The 21,226-nt window shown below is 34.4% G+C and overlaps 3 protein-coding genes across 5 annotated transcripts; 2 read left to right on the top strand and 1 right to left on the bottom strand.

The window, feature by feature from the left end:
- Nucleotides 1-4,302: 4,302 nt before the first annotated feature.
- Nucleotides 4,303-5,122, top strand: LOC123205800 (PRA1 family protein F3-like). The gene has a single exon (XM_044622842.1). It carries the CDS (start codon nt 4,416-4,418, stop codon nt 4,980-4,982), a length of 567 nt encoding a protein of 188 aa, XP_044478777.1. The 5' UTR covers nt 4,303-4,415; the 3' UTR covers nt 4,983-5,122.
- A 3,193-nt stretch (nt 5,123-8,315) lies between these two features.
- Nucleotides 8,316-11,926, top strand: LOC123205815 (U2 small nuclear ribonucleoprotein B''-like). The gene is made up of 10 exons (XM_044622859.1): nt 8,316-8,716; nt 9,288-9,350; nt 9,837-9,918; nt 10,039-10,113; nt 10,200-10,278; nt 10,425-10,464; nt 10,818-10,921; nt 11,099-11,168; nt 11,379-11,461; nt 11,583-11,926. The coding sequence occupies exons 1-10, from the start codon at nt 8,474-8,476 to the stop codon at nt 11,611-11,613; spliced, it is 870 nt and encodes a 289-aa protein (XP_044478794.1). The 5' UTR covers nt 8,316-8,473; the 3' UTR covers nt 11,614-11,926.
- Nucleotides 11,927-15,117: 3,191 nt separating this feature from the next.
- Nucleotides 15,118-20,372, bottom strand: LOC123205814 (inactive protein kinase SELMODRAFT_444075-like). 3 transcript variants are annotated; one of them, XM_044622857.1, is made up of 11 exons: nt 20,113-20,372; nt 19,652-19,831; nt 18,839-19,276; nt 18,387-18,541; nt 18,199-18,293; nt 17,008-18,050; nt 16,532-16,692; nt 16,260-16,336; nt 16,029-16,176; nt 15,700-15,849; nt 15,118-15,591 (listed from the first exon to the last, which is right to left on the bottom strand). In XM_044622857.1, exons 3-11 carry the CDS (start codon nt 19,020-19,022, stop codon nt 15,346-15,348), a joined length of 2,259 nt encoding a protein of 752 aa, XP_044478792.1. In that variant the 5' UTR covers nt 19,023-19,276; nt 19,652-19,831; nt 20,113-20,372; the 3' UTR covers nt 15,118-15,345. The 3 variants fall into 3 exon arrangements, with proteins under 3 accessions (XP_044478792.1, XP_044478791.1, XP_044478793.1); XM_044622856.1 differs by having other exon boundaries at nt 18,839-19,831; XM_044622858.1 differs by lacking the exon at nt 19,652-19,831.
- Nucleotides 20,373-21,226: the final 854 nt, after the last annotated feature.

The raw sequence follows: 21,226 nt of genomic DNA, 5'->3' as shown, positions 1-21,226 counted from the left end.
AATTAAAAAAGATGACATTTATTAACAAAAATTAACAAATGCATAATTGAAATCTATGTTTTTAAAACCAGACCGGTGATCGAATCAATTATCTTATTAATTTTTGGTTCAACCGGTTCAATCGATTCAATCAGAGAATAATAAAAAAATAAAAAAATCAAATTATTTTAAAATAATTAAAATTTAAAAAAATTCAAAAGTCAAACCCAATCGAAACCTGTTTTTGGCTGGATTTGATCGAGTCAATAATAAAACCAAATTTTTATATTAACCGAATCGAATTTAAAACAAGTTCTTGATTCAACTGGTTGAATTGGCTGGTTTAGTCCAGTTTTCAAATCATTGATTGAAATAGTAAAACATAAAATAGACAATCAACATTGAAACAAACAAAAAAAAAAAATCCTCAATAAAGACTTTATACTCTTTTTTTACACCCACTTTATTCGATAAAGACTTGACAAATAGTAATTTTTTGTTGGAAATTCTCTGTGTAATAGTTTACATTTTAAAGATGGGTCAGTATCGATCAAAAAGTGATATTATAAGTACAAACTTATTCATATAATATGATAATATTCGATTAAGTGATTTTGAAATATAAAAAAAAATAAACAATTACACCATTCAATCATATAAATAAGTTAATACAATTTGTATGTATACATAGTTTTATTTTTAATCAAAATCTTCTTTATACTTTGGGGTAAAATCATCCAACACTGTTCTAATGGTTATATTCATATAATTGAAACAAAGGACATCATGTATGTTCGTGCATCAAAGAGATGCACAACTATGCATGAATGGAAAATTATGATAATACTGACATGAGGAAGAGAGGAAAAAGGTGGATAATGTAATGAAGATGCATGATTGTGCACACAAATGAGACACGCCCGTACACTGGAGAAAATATGCATCTACGTTTGTGATTACAAGGTTGTGAACGTTCATGTAATGAATAAAGCATGTATGTATATGGTCGAGTATATGATCGTGCATAGGAAGAACTATTAATGCACCTGATCGATTCATTGATGATTGTACACATGACTATTCCAAGTATATTAAAAAGAGGATAAGGCACGCTAAGGTGCAGGATGTGCTTGATAGATACAAAACTAGAATAGGCATGAGAAATGAATAAATGCACCAAGTGAATGATGGAAAGAGTTAGATGATTAGAGATATGATTCTAGATCATTGAGTATCATTAGGGATTTAGACAATCTTGTGGAAAATGAGATGAGACGATATTTATGGAATATAAAATTCACAACGCAAGATATTAGGCTGATGTGAGAGAGTATCTATGACGTAGACATATACCCGTAGATAGGATGAGAGATAGTCCATCGATTGGTGTTCATAGATTGAATTGTCAATATTGCGAGTCTGTCAATAAGTGTAGGATTTACCAAGATGTAAATAGTCTATCGATTGAGATCTAGAGATTGATTTTCCAAGATCGTGAGTTTGTTGAATGGAAACTATAATAGGAGAACTAGAACAAATATGGTATTAGAAATTAGTCACATGATTGGAGTACCAATTTCCTCATTCGGTTGAGTTCCGATTAGCCTTAGAATTATATAGAAAAAGAAAATTGAGGATGCATAGAATACAAATAGGAAGGTGAATACAAGTTGGATAGATTATCTATACTTACTGCGTGTTTATCACTTTTTTTTTTTTTTAATTTCACAGATGAGAGACATAAATGTGATGACAAGAACATAGTCAATCAATGATAGGGCAACATACAATAAATGGATTCATCAATAAGATTAGATACTGTATTGTGATTTTTGTTGATAGATCATTTGTTAAATATTATTTGCGTGCACACATTTATTAGTTGTTAGGCTTGGGATTATTGATACTTGAGATTTATTAATGCATAAATAAGGTTATTCAATCAATCGTATGATTGATTATATATTTGTTGAATAGTCAAGGTTAAGTAAATAACATTCGACCTTGAGGAACAAAACCTTCGGAGTGTGGTGCTACAATAATTCCTACAATATTAGCTAAAATCATTTAGTCCCCCTAAATAAAGTTAAGTGATTAAGTACCCTGTCTTATTTCTAAAACAATACGAAACTCTTAATCATTCCTAGGCCTGGATATGATCCGAGTCAACTCGGTCTCGAAAGCTAATTCAATTCGATTTAGTTTAGCTCAAATTTATTTGATTCAAATTCAAATTGAATTCGAATTAAAAGATTTGCTTGTTTTTTAATTCAAATTTGTAGCTAGATTCGACTAGAATTTATTACTCGAATCTGCTCAAATTCAATAGTTTGAATTAGCAATTTGAATTCGTGGCTCAGTCCAGTTTGAATTCATGGCTCGAATCATAAATTTTAAATATTATTTGGATAAAATGACATCATTTTGTCAATAAATCACAAACTCAAACCATGCATTCGAACCGTCAATTCGAACTATTGATTATAGTCAAACCAAACTATGAATTCGAACAATTAATTCGATTATGAAATCGAGTCAAACTCGAATCAAACTGAGTTGAGAAGTTTTTCATCCAAACCAAACTCGAGTCGAACTCTAACCAAATCATTTTTAATTCGAGTAGAACTTGAGCAAAAGGATGTTTAGGCTCGGCCCGATCCGAATCCATCCCTAATTCCAACTAAAAATAATAAAACATGCGCTATCAAATAAAAGCTCATTGCTTTGCAGCCCCAAACTAATAAATATCTTCGAAAAGTCTATCTCTCTACCATAAATTTTTTGACATTCCTTTATTATGGATATTTCAATCAATTATGTACACATTTGAATTTATTTAAAGTTATCATCAGACATTTAAAAAAATAAATAAAGATTCTTAGCAATTAATTGACATGATTTCATCAATAAACATGATAAAAGGGTCTGCATATTAATACAAATGAAACTTGTGTCATTTTTTTTTCATTTAATTATTTATACAAATGTTGTCCAATAAATAATTACTTAAAAAAAAATATTGAGAGTGTTTTTTTTTTTTTTCAAAGACAAATTCATAATGTAATAATGGATGGTGAAATAATAAGGCAAGAGTGCAACAACAATAACAATAAAATGAAAAGAATGTGACAATTTATGTAGTAATGGACACCCACCTACTTCCAATTCTCATCAATTCATCTTTCTTTTCTTGTCTGAATTATTTCTTCAATCATGCAATAGTCTGGGCCACAATCTTTTCTTGATTCATTGTTTTGATCTAATCAAAATTGAAAGTTGATATTTTATATTGGTTATTCATGCATATTACTTAATCCCCAACACTTCCTCCATCTTTTAGATCGATGACACTTTTTGATAAAGTGTTATTCAAATCAATAACACTTTGCCATTTCGAAGCATCATCAATCTAGAGACAATATTTTATCTAGACGATGAAACGTCGTCCTTTGATATCAGGACTATGAAGAACGTTTTGTCATGTCTTTCTAAAGTTTTGGCCATCAATGACTCATCGAATTTGTTGACTGAAAAATTTTTCAAATTTTAAAAAAAAAATAACAAGTTTTTAAAACTAAATCCCAAAGAAAAATTATTAGTTTTTCAAATTATAAAGATAAAATAATATAATTTTTAAAGGTTTTATAATTTAATAATAAAATAACGATTTTATTTTTATCTTTAATAAAAAATTTTAATAAAAGTTAATCTAGGTATTTAAATTTTTGAATTACCATTAATACCCTTCTATGTTGCGCTACATGTTGGGTGGGGAATAGTCCATCCCCCTAATGAAAACGACAATCTCAGAATCTCCATAATAAAAGTGCACATGGACGTCGCTAACGCCCAATAACTACTTTCCACTTCACATGACTATTTTCCACCCAACATGGATAAAACGACGACGCTCCAAATTTTAATCTCAAAAATTCGTTTATTCATCCAATATAAACTATATGTTTTTATTATAAATTATTTTATCTTTTTTAATCTAAAAAATTAATAGAGGTATCAATTAACAATTTATCTTTATTTTTAATTAAAATAAAAATTTCTGACACCCATAAGGTAGGCAAATTTCTTGATCGATAAAAAGAAAGTCCGTACAAGTTTCCAGCAGCTTGGGACATGCAACGTGGCCAAAGCTGGCGGCCTCGGTAGTATCCTGCCGTCGCCTAATTGCTCCTGTCCCCACACTGCTTAGTGCGCTATTATCATCAATTAGATTGACAATCAACGGTAGATAATTTTTTTGTGAAATCTAGTGCATTTTTTATTACCTAATTTTTGCGATTTAAAGATTAGAATTTGATTTTGACGCCAATAATTATATAAATATTCTCTATTCTCTTCACCGCCTTATTTCGTTTTCTTCAATTTGCCTCTGCTCTCACCCACCACCCAAACCTACAAGTCAAACCCCCGCCGGAAAAATGACCACCTACGGCACCATTCCCACCTCCTCCTCCGCCAGCCCCTCCTCCAACCTCGACTACATCTCCCGCGCCAAAGAACGAATCAAAGCCGGCCTAGGCTCCCGCCATCCTTGGAGAGTCATGTTCGATTTCCACTCCCTCAAGTTACCGTCCAACTTCCAAGAAGCTTTCGTCAGAATCAAAACTAATGTTTCGTTTTTTCGCATGAACTACGCCATCATCGTGCTGTTGATATTGTTTCTCAGTCTCTTGTGGCACCCTATCTCGTTGATTGTGTTCATAATCATGATGGCTGCGTGGTTGTTTCTTTACTTCCTGCGCGATGAGCCTTTGGTGGTTTTCGGCCGCATGATCGACGATCGTGTTGTCCTCATCGTCTTGTCGGTGCTGACTCTTGTCTTCTTGTTCTTGACGGACGCCACGGTCAATATCTTAGTGTCGCTGCTTATAGGGGTGGTAGTTGTGGCGGTGCACGCGGCGTTCAGGAGGACGGATGATTTATCGTTGGATGAAGAAGCTGCAGGGTTGATGACGGCGACTTCAGCTGGATCTTCGTCTTCTTAACGTTTGCTATTTGTTAAAGTTTATGATTTTGAATTTGGTTTGACGGGTAGGTGGAAGAAGAGGTGTTAATTAAGTTTGAGCTTTCTGGATTTATTTGAATAACATCTGGAGCGGATCCAATCTAAGTATTATTATTATTATTATTTTTTAAACATTATTATGATTTTTTATTTTTATTTGTTATAATCCCAATGCACTGAAATGTAAACTACCAACAAAATCAATTTTATCTGTTTTTACTTACTTCAATTTGCTGAAACTTATGTGATAGCAGAGGAGATGGAAGGTATAATTGAGTTTGGTGTAGTTTAAAATTTTTTTAAATTAAATTAAAAATTAATTTAAATAATTTTTAAATTAAATTAAACTGAAAAAATATAGTTTAATCTAGTTTAGATTATAATTTGAATTAATTAAAATAATGTATTTTTAAATATATATTATTTAATAAAATTAATAAAAAAATAAGTTATACACTTAATTATTTATTAAAAGATTTTTATAGATATAATTTTATATATATTTTAAAAAATATGGTTTATGACTTGGTTCAGTTTAAAGATTGTTCAAACTGTAATATAAATTTTAAAAAACAGTTTAAAAATTATTTAATTAAAACTAAACTATTTTATAATTTAAACTGAACTATAATGCTTAAGATATTTGATTAAATTTTATAATTTGAATCAAATTATGCGGATTCTTAAAATATCTTATTTACTGGGATTTTTATTTACTAAAAAAAAAGTGAATTCAATTTTAGTTATAAAAAAAAAAAGTAAATAACAGTAAATTCTCATTTGATGCCTAAACCATATTTGAAGATAAAATTTATAGAAGGAAAAGATGAAAGGACCTTCGATTGGCAATGGAGAGAGAAAAGATGAAAGAACCTTCGATTGACAATGAAGAGAAGTACTATCATTATGACAACAGACCAAAAGGTGTCGTAACCTTAAGGCACAAGAAAGGGAAAATGACTATTAGACTATTTCTCATCCGTTTTCCTTGCAATTGCCCTCGTTATGCCCCAAAATATTGCAAGTGCTACACCTAAGTGTAAATTTTTTTTCTTCCTTAGTTGTTGGGTTAGATCTCTTTTTCTTGTATTTGGCGGTTTGCCTATTTTGGCATACCTAAATGGTGGCCATATGCACAGAGGTTTGCATATTAAGTGATCTCCACAACTTTTCATCCATAACTTTTTCAAAGCTTGAAACATTCATGTGTAGAAAAATAATATATTGCATGCACACATGGAGTGTCAAATATCTACCACATGTGACAGTCACACTATTGTCTTCTCCCAACCAATGTACACGTCATTGTTAGAATTCTATTTCTATCAAGGACCTCGAAACTCTTCAAATCCAACGAAAATCATTAAAATATTTCTAGTTAATTCAATCAATTTGTTAATCCTTCTATATACTACCAGTGGAATTGTAGTTGTCCATAAAACACCAACTTTTCATTACCTTTCTCCTATATAACTCCAAAGAATTTAAGTTAGAGTGTATAAAATGAATGAAAAGTTGAAGAAATCTAGCATAAAAGGATTCGAAAGGATCCCTTTACGTCACATGGGATATGTCTCTATTAGGAAATGTGTTGTTAGACATAAGAAGTCAGAGATAAAGATGATTTGATTTCTACTAAAATTTGCTATTAGAATAATCATGTACGTCATGTTGTGTACTTAAATTGATATCTCAAATACTTCAGATACTCTTAAGAGATATTAATTATGTTCAAATAAGTGTTGTTGTACAACAAACAAAAAATTATCCTTAAACCGTTGGAAAGGAATGTAGATAATTTCTTTGTTTATGAAAAATGAAATTATTGCTTGAGGAATAGTGATAGTAATAAGTTAGGTCATAAACAAGAATATAAATAAAATAGACAGGTCACATGTGTCAGTTATATAAATTCTATTATGAAAGTTGTGTTAGGCATTTGAAATGCATGATGAATGTGAAAGTTCAAATGATGAATTGATCTTGACTTTAGGCATATTTGATTTGGTATAGTAATGTTAAACCATTGCCTTATGGAATCTTGGTCTCATCAATGGATCTAATTGCATACTTAGAGGATTTTACCTTAGCAAAAATAATTAAAAAAAAAGGTTTGCTAACCTTGGAAAATTAATGAACTAATGATATCAACAAAATAAACACTCCATTGCAACAAAAGCATGATCAACACGTACGATCATCCAATGTTGTTTACGTGAATGATTGACTATAGTGCAAATAAGAGATTATGGAGGTTGGTGCCCTAGAATCAATCCTCTTAACAATACAAATTCATTAATAAAAGTCAAATATGTAATTTCTTGTGGTTTTCTTTGTTCGTAAGAGTATATATTTATAACAAGACCTTAGAATGGTTGAACCATGATGAGAATTCAGTGTATGTCAATTGATCGTGAAGACCCTATATTTACATTAGGTGATCATTCTTAAAACGTTCATATTTTTTATATTACCTTCACTAAAGACACATGAAATATAGTTAAAACTATTATAGTGTCGAATAACCTTATTGAATGATGGTGACAGATTTCACATGTCAAAGTTGTTTGTTAATAGCTTGGTGCAATACATGGGTGCATGTTATAGATGTGTTAACCATACAGATCCTCTAAAAGGGTTTCATATAAATGGTTATTTTAGTACATATGAAACAAATTCTCTTAATAAATGGTGGTACATGTGATCCCTAAATTTGAGGTTATCAGATCATCTTACGCAATGATTGGTATGGTTTAACACCAATCCAACGTAGTCTTTATAGAAGGTTGTCAAAAATGTGATGATTTGTCATATCAAAAGATGTATGAAACTATGATGGATCAAAAGAGGATTCATCATTATTGAACAAAGGAATGAATATTTTATATAAGCCTATTGATGGATGACAATAACTACTTAAATTTGTGGTCAGAGTGAGATTAGGTTGGTGCTTCATTCAATATCATTTGATCGTTGATATACACTAATCTATGTATACGGAGGGTTCATTCAAAGAGATACTAAATCTATACCTTAACCTTGAAAAAATATCGTGTAACGAAATGATCGAATTATATGAGTAGTTGTATCGTTGACAAGTTAAGAGTTAATCGTTGACATTTCGTTAGTTAAGTGCGCATAATGTTTTGCTGAGGTTACTCTTAGTTTGTATTCGAATGACTATTAGATCAAGAGCTCGATACAAATTCACCTACTACTACCCTAAAGAAGAGCTTATAAGTCGCAAACAATAAGAGTTTATCAAGCTCTAGAGACATAAAATTGTTTGAGATAAATTTAGTTTAACGGGAGTGCCCTTATGTCACACATTTATTGATTCTAAAACCCCTTGTCATTAACAGAGGGAACTAGCGGTTCGACCTACGATAAACTGCAAGTCACACTTAGAACCTCTAAATCGGCAACGTCAACACGACCGGTGGACTCAATAGAATCAATCCATTGATTGAAATGGCTCATCCGCCATACGATCCTTACTACATGCCTTCTCTTCATCATCACCATCATTCTCCGGCCACGCCGCCTCATAATCATCCTTATCATCACCTCCACCAACACCAAGATATCGGCATAAACACCCTCTTCGTCTCCGGCCTACCAGACGACGTCAAACCGCGCGAGATTCACAACCTTTTTCGCCGGAAACCTGGCTTCGACTCTTGCCAGCTAAAGTACACGGGGCGGGGCAACCAGGTAGCTTTATTCCTCTTTTCTACATCGTTTCCTCCAAAAAAATAATAATAATTTCCTGATTGTTTTGTGTGAAAATTTGAAACTTTCGTTAAGAAGACTGCAATTTGATTGAAATCTGGGTAGCTCCCTTTTTTTGTTTAATTTTCTTCTCTTTGTCCTAAGATTATTTTGGAGTTTTTATTATGTCGCGGGAAAACTGAACTATTTACTAAGAAGGAGGTAGCTCCATTTTCTTCAGTTTTGCTTGGGGGGGTTGGTTGGTGGTGGGCTGGGGGGCGTGGGTGGGTTTGTTTGTGGTGGTGGTGTGGGGTGTGGGTGGGTTTGGGCGCGTTTAACTTTCTGTTGTTTCCCGGGAGAACTGAACAATTTTCATGTGGGTTTTTTAAATAGAATTTAAATGGGTAGAAACAATGTAAAGTGATAACCCTTTACTCAAATGTAAAAGCTGAAGTAAAGAATGCCTTCAGCTGAAACATGTTGGTCATTTATTGGTTTGCAATCTTTTTTATTGTTCGTAGATAAGTAGAGTGGGGTTTGTAACACATCAGAGGCTTTAATTTCTTGTTTGCAGGTTGTTGCATTTGCCACATTCTTCAATCATCAATCTGCCATTGCAGCTATGCACGAGTTGAATGTGAGAGTTCAATGTTCAGTAATGTATTTGTTTGATTTAGAAGTCTTGGTGCCATCAAATTGGATATGATGATCTTATGGTGATTTTTCTTATTAAAGATCTTTTTGGATGATGAAATATTGTTAGCTAGAAATAGATATTTAGTTTGTCCACCTATTTTATTATGGTGAGATTTTTTTTTCTTTTTTAAATCTTCATAAAGTATTGACAAGAAAAGAATAAAAAATATTCCGAGAGTTTGTGTAATTGTGAACGTTAAAAGATGAGCAATTTGGTGAATTTTCTGATAAACATATTTTTGTTAAGTCAAAAAAACTCAAATAGGAATGGGGTTTTGGTTCTGATTATTTTTCTTGTCAATTTACCTCCTTGGGTGATACTCTAAAGTTTGAAACTGAAAGAAGTGCTGCCTTTCTATTGACATGATGTGAAGGTTTTGGAAATTGATTTTGCTCTTGACTTTGTTTCCTTCATTATTATCTTTAGGGTGTTAAATTTGATCCACAAAATGGATCAGTCCTGCATATTGAATTGGCTAGATCAAACTCAAGGAAGAAACGCAAACCAGGTACACAAGTTTTGAAGTTTCTCCAAATAAGTGCAAATCAGTGCAAGAAACTCCAGTTTAATTGTCTGAATTAACCCCAAAATGCTCTTTAAGATGGTTGGCTGATTTCTTATTTCACAGGGGGTGGTGCTTATGTTGTTATTGATAAAAGAACTAGAGTAGCTGCTAATGCCCAAGAAACATTAAGTGCTGATGGTAATGCACATATTCTCAGGTTAAATTGAAAAAATAGGCATTATCCTTATTATATTTGCTCATATTGGTACATTTCTCATGCTCAGGCGATAGTGACACAGATGAAGCATCTCCAAGAGACAACACTAGTTCCGGCAACAGGGATAATTCGGGAAATGAAACCAGGTTTGAAGAGAAAGCATGGTTATAAATTTGAGTAGAAGTTTTTGAAGTTTGCAATGTTTAGTTGATAGGTTACTGAGTGGCTTATTAGGTTATAGTGACTCGTTTTGTGCATCACTAAGTTTGTATTTGTGTCTGGTAATATGCAGTGAGACAACAGCTGTTCCTGACAAAGCAACATCTATAAATGTAAGTGAATCACTCAACAGCCTGAGGAAAAATGTTATAAGAATGAGGCAAAAAATCTGTACTTTGTTGCTTTGAATGTTAATATAGGATAGGCCCTTACTTCTATTTTATTCAACTTTGCTGAAAGATTTCTTGGTATAACTGATAGTTCTCTGGTCAGTATGATGGCAGTATTATCTCATAAACCTATTGAGAGAGTAAAAATACTGAATCAGAATTCTTTATATTATTTATGATGCAAATAGTGATTCACATATAAAGATTACCATATTATCAATGTGGTGAGTTCTTTTAAACCATCTCAGAATAGAGTTGTTTCTGACTCTTATCTTTTCTAATGGTTGTGGGAGCAGTCTGAAAAGACTGTTGAAGGCGTTGTTCAAACATGCTCAACTTTATTTATCGCAAATTTAGGTCCAAATTGCACCGAAGATGAGCTCAAGCAAGCTTTGTCTTTGTAAGTTGTTGATTGCAACCTTATGTATCCGTTTGTTGAAATTTATTGCTTGATGAGATGAGTGTTTGATTTTCTGCTTCTTTCTTTGATGATATCTATGTTCTTGTCTTTGTCAATCATCCAGTGAATTGTTTGGCTGGAAACTAAATGGCTTTATCTGTTTTTTGTTGGTTCCAGATATCCAGGGTTCAGTTTGCTTAAAATGCGTGCCAAAGGTGGAATGCCAGTTGCATTTGCTGATTTTGAGGTATTGCTTACATGTTTGAGATGTTATAGGCAACTGTTTTGCTATGATTATGGATGCTCAATAAGGGGGACCACATATTAGTAATGGTTCCATGATGGCCAAACCCAAGAAATTTGAGTAGCTGTTAGTGAACTGAGCTGCTAATGAATAGATGGTGTAATTTGAATTTATGATCTCTCTTGACGGTCATTTGTTCCCTTCATTTCCCAGGAAATTGAACAAGCTAGTAAAGCCATGGAGGAGCTTCAAGGCACCATGTTACCATCATCTGATCGAGGCGGCATGCACATAGAGTACCTATTCTCTACTCCATTCGTTAAAAAGTTTCTCTTCACATAGACTTCATTGTGTTTTCTTATCATTGCAGCTAGATTTAGACTGATTTTTATTATGTATTTATACTGTTATCTCTAGATATGCAAGGTCCAAAATGCGGAGATTCTAGGGGGAAAGGGAGCAGAGGCAAAAAAACTATCTGTCCCCATGGAGTTCTTTTTCAGCTGGGTTGCTGTTGGAAATTTTTGGTCCACATGATCTCCTGTGATTATATCTCCATCACATTTGAAGAACAAGATCAAAATCTTTAATTTTAGCAAAGTTGCAAAGAATCTCTTAGTAACTCAATTTGTTTTAAGCGGTGTCATTGATATGCTCTAGCAATTTAAATGGGCCATCAGCTCTTAACGCCAATTTCTCGAATCAGTCCACTGAAAAAACACTTTTTCTAAACGCATGGCTTGAAAACAAACCTTTTACAATGTTTATTGGCCTATTTTTTTGTAGCGCTCATTCTACTTGTAGATGCATTTGTGGAGCTGAGTATGTAGCTTCTTAATCAGACTCAGCTTGCTCGTCGAAGCCAAAACTGCAGTCTGTCATATAAAATTGTCCAGATGATTAGGAGCAACACATTCAATTGCAGCTTGTTCTTTAACGGAGAAGCAATGGAACGGACAACAAATTGACCGGAATAAACCTCTGGATTCTTTCAAGAGGTTTATCTAATAAACCTCTGGATTCTTTCAAGAGGTTTATCTAATCTTCAAGAACAACATCCTCCATCTGAGCAAAAGTTTCATCAAACATCTTAGCACGAAGGGGCTCTTCATGTCCATCACCTGAATCAAAGCATTCTCAGTTTCAGATATGAACTCAATTTTGGAATATCAGCAGGTTTGATTTCATTTGAGTTCTCGATCGAAAACTCATTTGATGTATCATAAGTTTGATCATCGTTGTCATCCTTTGCATCCATGACTGAAACATTATCTATATTAACAAAAATTTCAGTGCCCACATTGTAATTTTCCCCTCCATGCTTATTACTATTCTCCACATAAAGACTCAAATTGGTCTCCATAAATGATCTCGTATTCTTCGGAATTTGACTGCTCTTGTTCTGCATTCACATCATCATATATCAACTCCTTGGGACTCTTGCTGCCATATATGTTGGTTTGGAAGAAGTTGAATCCGCGCGAGCACCCGAATACTTACTTTCCCAATAATGACTCGAGAATTGTGAGCCATTGTTGTTTTTCCTTTTAAGTTGGCTTTCCACCTTCATGGCAAGTTGACACATTTTCAAAGGTCCAATATTATTGTAACTGGACAATGTCTGAAATTTCAGGACGAAAACCACCAAAAAATAAAGCAATTTTTTGTTCATCTTTCTCAGCCACATCACATCTCATTTGGAACTCATCAAATTCATTGGTGAACTCCTCAACTTACATTTTGCCTTGTTTGACAATGTGATAGTCAATAAAAGGTTCTTGCCAGTATTGTTTAGGAAGAAACTTTCGATGCAACAGTTTCTTTATGTTCTTCGAAGTAGCAATTTTCTGTTTTCCTTCCCTGGACCGTTGTTCCTTTACATGCTTCTACCAAACTGAAGCATGTTTCTTCAATTTAATGGCGGCCAATTTAACCTTTTTGTTTTCTGAAAGCTACTTTATATCAAAGATATGCTCCACACTATTTAACCAGCCATTAAACTCGATGTGTCTTACTATCAAACTTCCAAGTTTTAGTCTTCATGTCTATATCTCGAGAGTATTGTTGGTTCCTCGGCCTAACCCCCCAACTTGGCAACTATTGCGCAAAAGGATTAGTGCCTTCTCCCTTCTCTTCACCGGTTTCACTATATGAGATTTCTCTTTTGTTTCCTTAGAAATCAATAATTGTGCAAGCCACTGCGGAAGATCTTGAACTCGCCCCCTCATATTGTCAAACTCTATATTTCGCTGGTCATGTTGGAGAATAGCAAGGTCTCCCTCAGGTAAGCCTTCATGTCCTCTGTCACCACACCTCTCTTACCTGGACCACAATTCAATTGCTCAACCATTAATAACAAAGCTCTACTTTGCTACTAAATGATGTCGATACAAAACCAAAGATTAACAAAACTTGTAGAACATTAGAAGATAAATGCTTTAGGTTCGAGCCCTCGTAAAACTAGTGAAAAATTTACTTACTAAACAAAAAAAAAAAATATCGATACACTTACAATAGATGACTAAGCAATCCAATCCGAATATGCACATGATAAACCACCGTCGAATTGTATTAAGATTTGGATATTGGATAGGGAGAAGTACTCTTCAAGCTTTCATTATAAATAAATAATTAATAAGATGAATAACAACAAATAAGTGTCACAAATAATATTCATTTTGACTTTAAATAGTATTTTCTCATCCCTAAATTAAATAAAAGTTCAAACGAAATAAATTTTGAATAACATTTCGAATAAACGAAAAATACTTTGGAACGATTATTCCATCAAATGAATGCCCATTCTAGAAGTTGTGATAATTCCAAGAGGGTGTGGGGGTTATTCTACTGAACTTCTGTCATGGCCATTCACATTAGAACATGGTTGTTCTGCTGCGTCTTCACGATCTTGCGTTGGATATGGGATTCGTCACTCTCATGATTATATATCCTTCAAATTTGTAGAATAAGATGAAATCTTCAGATGTCACAAGTTGTAAAGAGAGATATTCTTAAACTAGAAGCTTCTTTCTCATCTTTGTTAGGCTTGGATGTATTCTGTATCTCATGTATCACAACTTGCGGGTCATGAAAACAACATTTTTTGGAGCTTTTGCTATTTGTTTGATTGAGAAAAAGCGCTAGTGTATATGTGCTGTAATGTCACTTAGATGAACGACACAAGTGAAATGAGAGCAAGGGTATTGACATATAATATTAATCACTTCTCTCTGGTCTATTACCCCAATTTGAACAGAAAAAGTCTGAAAAGACAGGCAAATCATTTCTCATTTCATATTTTTTTGTGCAATTTTATCTCCTTAGGTTGCTTGTGATGTGTGAGAGAGAAATGACTTGATGCCAAATTGCTAAGAAATGACAAGGTTAATTTAGGAACACCTGTGTTTTCTGACTGTCTGTGCCATCAATGGAAGAGTCACAGTCCCTGGTTAAGTCTGTCTTGATATGCCCATAACAATTTGAAATTCAAAAAAATTACAGCCAGGATAAGACCCCTGCCCCCTCATTAATTAGTTGCAGAGTTCATCTCTTACTTTTGTATGCTTCTCCAGGAAAGACAATTCTCACATTATCTTTTTCTGCTTCTTGCCACCTCTCTAAAAACATTCAAAATAACTGTCTTCCTGCACCAATCTACGCACCCATGAAGTGTATCTTATGGTCCCCCACTAATCAAAACATAAGACATCATCGTAAACCTCCAAAAGATAGTTTGAATGTCAAAAAAGAGATTCCAAACATAAGAGATCAATAATTCAAATACCCTTTGATGATATTTTAATTTTAAAATTAAATTTTTGAATTATTTAGTACCATATATAGTTCAGTAATGAGATACCAAGTTCACATCCAAGTGATCTAACTTTGTAAACTCTCAATATAAAGAGCTACCTTGGGTAGTTTTTGATAAGAGAACACTGCAAGGGCGAAATTCTGACAAGGCCTTTCATTGATTTAGACAAAAAAGCAGAGTTAGAACACCATACAATGAGTTTCCTCCATTACAAAAGAATTACAAAACCTCGCTATTCCTACTTCCCTGCAACTACTACTATACACAAGTAAAATCTTAAGTGGGCATTGGACAAAAATAAAGAAATACAAAATGGGCCAAATACATATCAAGTAAGATGCATGTTGAGGAGGGGACTAAAGCTCTTCATAAATCACCTCCATATGAAGTCCTTCTGGCCTTTTCTCTTTCCCAGAAAGACGGCTTCAGTGAATCAAGCGAGAGCTTCCCATTAAAGCTTTCAAGAGCCTCATTTAACAAGGGACCACTGTAAGGTAGTTGTTGCTGCTGCCGGTCTGTCCATATTCGACCACTACAGCTGCCAACATCAAATCCAGTTGTTGACATATAATTTGCATCCATGACCATGTTTCCTTCTAGCATGCGAAGCACCTTTTACCAAATGAATATGAAGCAGTAAGGAAACAACTAAATTTTGTTGCAAAAGTAATAAGATGTGATATGTAAAACAAATTGGCTGTCTTCAATTACTCTTATTACCTGAGACATGCGGGGCCTGGAATGTGGATCCCGTCTTATGCATAAAGATGCTGCGTGAAGCATGCAATAAACTTCTTGTTCCGAATAGCAATTCCCTAGCCGTGGATCAACCAGTTCATCTATAGCATATTCTTCCAACAGTGGGCGTGCCTGTTCCAATCAAAATTCATTCGCAATGAATCAAGGGCAACAAAACCAAAAAATTTCTAGATTAAGGTATATTAAACAAATTCGTGTATATCACAGATTACTTTAAATTAGCCTATTAGAATGAGCTAAAGCTAATAATCAATAAACAGATGAGAATAAAAAAATATTTCAAAGCATACCCATTCAGTGAGACATTGCTGGCCCTTTGGCCGGTTAAGGTCCACTGCTTTTCGTCCAGTAACAAGCTCAACTAACACCACCCCAAAGGAATAGACATCAGCTTTTTCTGTGATTTGGCCACTCTGAGCATATTCTGGTGCCAAATACCTACAGCACAGAAGAACCTTAATGAATTATGTAATTGCATGGAGAAAGTAGAAGTTAAAAGCAAAAGTTGATGTTCAATTTACCCAAATGTTCCGATTACTCTTGTCTCCACACCTGTGTCACCATCAGGCTGCCACCTTGCCAGGCCAAAATCCCCGACCTAGCAACAAATGCAAGTGCTAAATTAAGCCCACAACATCTAAATTCGGTCAACTGAAGTACATCATATTGTTACTAGCATAACAAGGCAAACCCTAAATGATCTAATTTATTTAAGTGGATGAAAATGATAAATCAAGTTAATGGTGGTTTTGAACTTTTACAAAAATAGAGAATGAGATTGAGAGAGCCATACAAGTGGTTCAAAATCATGGGTGAGGAGGATGTTGTTTGGTCGCATGTCACGATGCACAATGCAACCTACTCTGCATTCTTCATGAAGATATCGCAGACCTCGAGCAGCTCCCACAGCAATCTTTTGCCTTGCCGGCCATTCTAAAGGGTCTTGATGACGTCCTGAAACAATAACCAAATTGTTGGTATATTCAGAACAGTGGATGCCAGCCAGAAATAAAATGATAATGATGATGATAGTGAACCATTGTCTAGGATATATTCATATAATAAATCACCAGAACTGATTTGGCAATGCTAATAGCAATTGCCAATATTTAGCACCAATGAAAAAAAGGATAAAACCAATAATGGGAATGCAAAGACCTCTTGCATATATATTCATAAAGGCTGTTAACATGCTGGGGCCATTCATGAACATATTTGATGCATGTGTCATATAAGCAATAAAATTATCCATGGAGGTTGTGAAATTACCATATAGATGAGAATCCAGCGACCCATTGCAAATATATTCATAGACCAACAATCTTCTTCTATCCTCAATACAATACCCAATTAGCATAACAACATTTCTGTGCTGAGCACAACTCAGAACTTCCACTTCTGAGCAAAATTCAAGATCTCCCTGCGAACTAGCCAACTTGTGTTGCTTGACAGCAACTGCCTGACCATCTTGCAATACCCCCCTGTGAACAGATCCAAATCCACCTTCAGCCAAGAAATTAGCTTGAGAAAATCCACCAGTTGCAAGCTCCAACTCTGCATAGCTAAACCACCTGGGGGGTTTGCCAAAAACTGGTGCCTTATGTTGACATACTGAACACAGCGGAGGGGGGCCAAGAGGTGCACTTCTGGATAGTGAAATTGCTTCTCTAACATTTCCACTGAATTCATGATCGTTCCTATAGTTTGACATTCCAACTCCAGCTTCTCTACCAAGTCTTGAGAACTTCTCTAGTAAAGCTTTTGTTGTTGATGTTTTAGCCTTACTATTTGTTCTTCTTGAACATTCATCTTCAATGTGTTGTTGTGTGGACTGGTTATGAGATCTAAGAAATTCGGTCATCCATGGTTGGAATCTCATACTTGCAGAAGACACAGATAAATTTTCACTGTCTGTGTCTGAATTAGAGTCTTCAATATCTCGATTTTCCCTAATTACTAATGATTCCTCTTTCTTCAAGTCTCCATTGCTTTCTGAGTTGAAAAATGGAGAAGTTCCTGGATCTGAGCTTGAGACTGATGAAGTTCCTGCTTCGGTAGCAGTAAATGGTGTCCCCAGTTCTGGACTACTAGTGGGTGTCACAACTGGCCCTCTAATGGAATCTGAACCATTCTTGTTTTTCTTATGCTTTTCAGATGATTCATCCGGGTCTGAAGACGGACAGGCAACTTCAGTTTCTCTTCTGGATGATCCAACCAAATTCAGACGAAGAACTTTTGGCTGGGAACGCTTCATAACCACAATGTTGCACTGCAACTCCTCCATGCAGCGCTTTTCCTCATTTTTAAGTTGTCTGAAGTAAAAGCCAAGGACACACCAAAGATCAATAAATAAATGTGTGAACATCAAACTCGAGTAACAAGAACTTGCATTCATGATACCTGAATTTCAGGCCATGTTTAGAATGATTAAAAACAAAGAAAGAAAATTAGCATATTTACTTGTCTAACACAACCCAATTGGCTTCTGCTCTCTTGGCCTCTGCAGCCACTGCCCCACAAGGTGATCCGGAAACAATTTTGATCTTGCAATTAATCTGCAAGACAAAACCAGCACAGGAGCACAAAGATCATCACTCAGTTCTCATGTATAACATTACACACTACTAATCTGACACCTAGGCTTGTACCTTGTTTGGATCATAAACATCATGGAGTTGAAGGATCATCTGGGAGCAGGTATCTGTAAGTTCAGACTTCTGCTCTGTACTTGTGCCAACATGAGACTTCTTGTGACCACTGGCACAGTCTCCAGAAAACCTTGGGAAAACCCAAAATCTTCTGCCTGAAGAATAAAAGCAAATTTACCAAGAAGTTAGCAAACTTATGCGAGAGAGAGAGAGAGATAGAGGGAGTCACAGAATTTGTCAGAAATTTTATCAAATATAAATTAAAATTGCATTCTGAGTAAGGGCATTTCAAATGAAATTAGGACTTTAACAGATGACAATGGTAACATAACTGCAGATTCATTGTCAAAATTTACTTGATCAAAATATCAATATAGACATCAATAATTTTTCCGACTCAAAATTTGAGAAGCAAATTAACATAAACTAGTAAGAGACAACAAAAGGAGTACCAGAACAATGTGCAGGAACAACCACAATCAGCGTAATGCAATCACCAGGTTGAACAACATGGGTCAAAGCCCAGACAAGAGCAGTCTTAGGAATTTCCTTGGATGCTTTAACAGCAACAACCACCTTCTCAGCCACATCGGAACCACCTTTCTCCTGCTTCCCTCTCTTCATTTCTCGATTCATTACCACAAGCAATTACCGTGAAACTTCTTGTTGGCTTAACAGATTCAATTTCAAACAACCATCATTTCAATATCATTGAAGTGGCTAAACAACAAGCCCAGAACACAAACAACTATTTCCTGCATTATTGGTGCACCCCCACCAAACCAAGATGGATCACACAGCTTGTACCACAGACACGCTCGATTCCAGTAATTGTAGAGACAAAATTTTCAGAATGACAAGACCTTTTTCACAGCTCATTCACAAGAAACCTTCAAGAACCACACCAATGTCAGAAACCAATATCACTATCACAGCTTTCTTCATTTAAAAACACAGAACTTCTATGTATGTTCCTCAAATGGATAATACAATCTTGAAGATCTAGATATCTTTCGACCCAGAAAGTAAGAAACAATGTCTTTTATGCTTAATTTTGATGAATATACTAACAAATTCGTAAATTGACACACAAAGCCAAAAGGGAGCTCAATTCTTTCTCTCACAGTATCATATTTTTCCTTTTTACTTTTGAATCAATGAAGTCAACTTGGTGAAAAAAATAGCCCCAATAAAAATGAAAATAAGATCCAAAGCAACAATGATGGCTAAACAGTACTAAGGCTTCAACAGAATAACAAATAAACCTCCAGTAGATTCTCGTCTCAGTGTCCAGGCAGAGATCGATCCATCAAATCAATGAATGACAAGAGAGACGGTGTGTAATTTTCTATATATCTTGTTGTCTCTTTTTTTAACCTCAAAAAACTCCCTTTTTAAGCTTCAAAAATCAAGCCTTTCATTAGAAGCCAGAAATACATTTATCCCTGCAACACAATAGAAACCTAAAGAAGGTGATGACTTGAAGAATAAACTTACAAACAAACGAACAAAACTCTGTTTGGTCACCTAGAAACCACAAGAAAATACTATTATTTTTCCCTTAACCGAAAAAGAAAATGATATAAAAATCCATTCAACTGAGCTTGACATAATCATAAACATTCTTTATAATATAAGATCCAAAACAAGAAAAATCACCTTACAATAAATTTTTCTAAACAACCAAACAAAACCAAAGAAAACAAATATATAAATATATATATACCAGTTAATATCTTGAACGAGTTGAAGGGCAAGTTGAAAGCACAAGAATGAAACAAAAATAAAGCAGAAACCCAAGGAGAGTAAGAAAACAGAGTGTTTCTTAATCTGAAACACAGTTTTAGAAAAACAACAAAAACAGTTTTGGGATTTCCATTCAAAGTAAATCCAGCAACGGGCTCAGTTTGTTTTCTTTTTGTTTGACATCAAAATCAAGCCACCGCGACATCATGCGGCCGAAATATATACATACATACATACATACATACACACATGCATCAGCGGAAACTAATTTATTATTAAAAATAAATAAAGAAAACGAAAATGGGGTAGTGGATGTGCCTGCAAGCGCGGAACTGAAAGCTTTCGAGGGTGATTACAGTGAGGAGAGTTAAGCTGTTAGAAAGTTGATATTTACTACGTTGTAATTTGTGAACTTCTGTCTTTCAGGAGATGGGGACAGAAAGTAAAGAAGAAACAAATTTATAATTATTTTTTTTTAATTTTTTTTATTTGATACTTTTAGTAATTATTTAAATATCTTAATTAAGAAAAACAAGTCATTTTTATTTGTACTGATTTAATTTGTGCTGTGCGTGTCATGCTTTCCTTTTATTTTTCAGGACAGAGTCAATTGCAGGGACTGTCAATATAATGCCGGAAAAGACCCCTACAGTTTCTAATTTTACGATACAGTACAATTACCTGATCCAATTTACATGCAGATCTTTTTTTAGATTTTTGTTCCGGAGATACCCTTACTTTTTCCCTTTATTTTCAAAAGTACTCTAAACGGTGCGTTTTCTACATTTGAACGGCTGAGGGCGCCAGGTGAGATTGACGGTGATTTGATTGTTAAAAAGGGGAAAGAGCTTTCACTTCACTTCAGTTCTGGCTCCGGCTGGCTTTTAAAAGCTGTCACTGATTCGGTGTCGTTTTATTTGATAAAAGTTAGGCGGAGCAAAGACGTAGGTGACATGTGGTGTTGTCACAGGCAAATCTTGAACGTTGAAATTGATGGTGGGCGGTCATACTTTTCAGTGGTCCACTACTTTTTTAAATATTTGTAGAGACTTTAATTTAATTTGAATCACAATTGAAGGAAAAAGAAAGAGAGA

The sequence above is a fragment of the Mangifera indica genome, unplaced genomic scaffold, assembly GCF_011075055.1.
Source record: "Mangifera indica cultivar Alphonso unplaced genomic scaffold, CATAS_Mindica_2.1 Un_0016, whole genome shotgun sequence".
NCBI lineage: Eukaryota > Viridiplantae > Streptophyta > Magnoliopsida > Sapindales > Anacardiaceae > Mangifera > Mangifera indica.
Note: the sequence above shows the minus strand (reverse complement) of the source record. Positions and strands in the feature narration are given on the sequence as shown.

Bases quoted from the DNA above. Each gene is read 5' to 3' on its own strand.
- LOC123205800 (XM_044622842.1), top strand. From the start codon at position 4,416: ATGACCACCTACGGCACCATTCCCACCTCCTCCTCCGCCAGCCCCTCC.
- LOC123205815 (XM_044622859.1), top strand. From the start codon at position 8,474: ATGGCTCATCCGCCATACGATCCTTACTACATGCCTTCTCTTCATCAT. The intron at 10,114-10,199 runs GTAATGCACATA...TCTCATGCTCAG, and splicing joins AGAAACATTAAGTGCTGATG to GCGATAGTGACACAGATGAA. The intron at 11,462-11,582 runs GTACCTATTCTC...TGTTATCTCTAG, and splicing joins CGAGGCGGCATGCACATAGA to ATATGCAAGGTCCAAAATGC.
- LOC123205814 (XM_044622856.1), bottom strand. From the start codon at position 19,022: ATGAATCGAGAAATGAAGAGAGGGAAGCAGGAGAAAGGTGGTTCCGAT. The intron at 16,693-17,007 runs GTAATTTCACAA...TTATTGTTTCAG, and splicing joins GCTGGATTCTCATCTATATG to GACGTCATCAAGACCCTTTA. The intron at 15,850-16,028 runs GTATGCTTTGAA...TGATTGGAACAG, and splicing joins AGCAATGTCTCACTGAATGG to GCACGCCCACTGTTGGAAGA.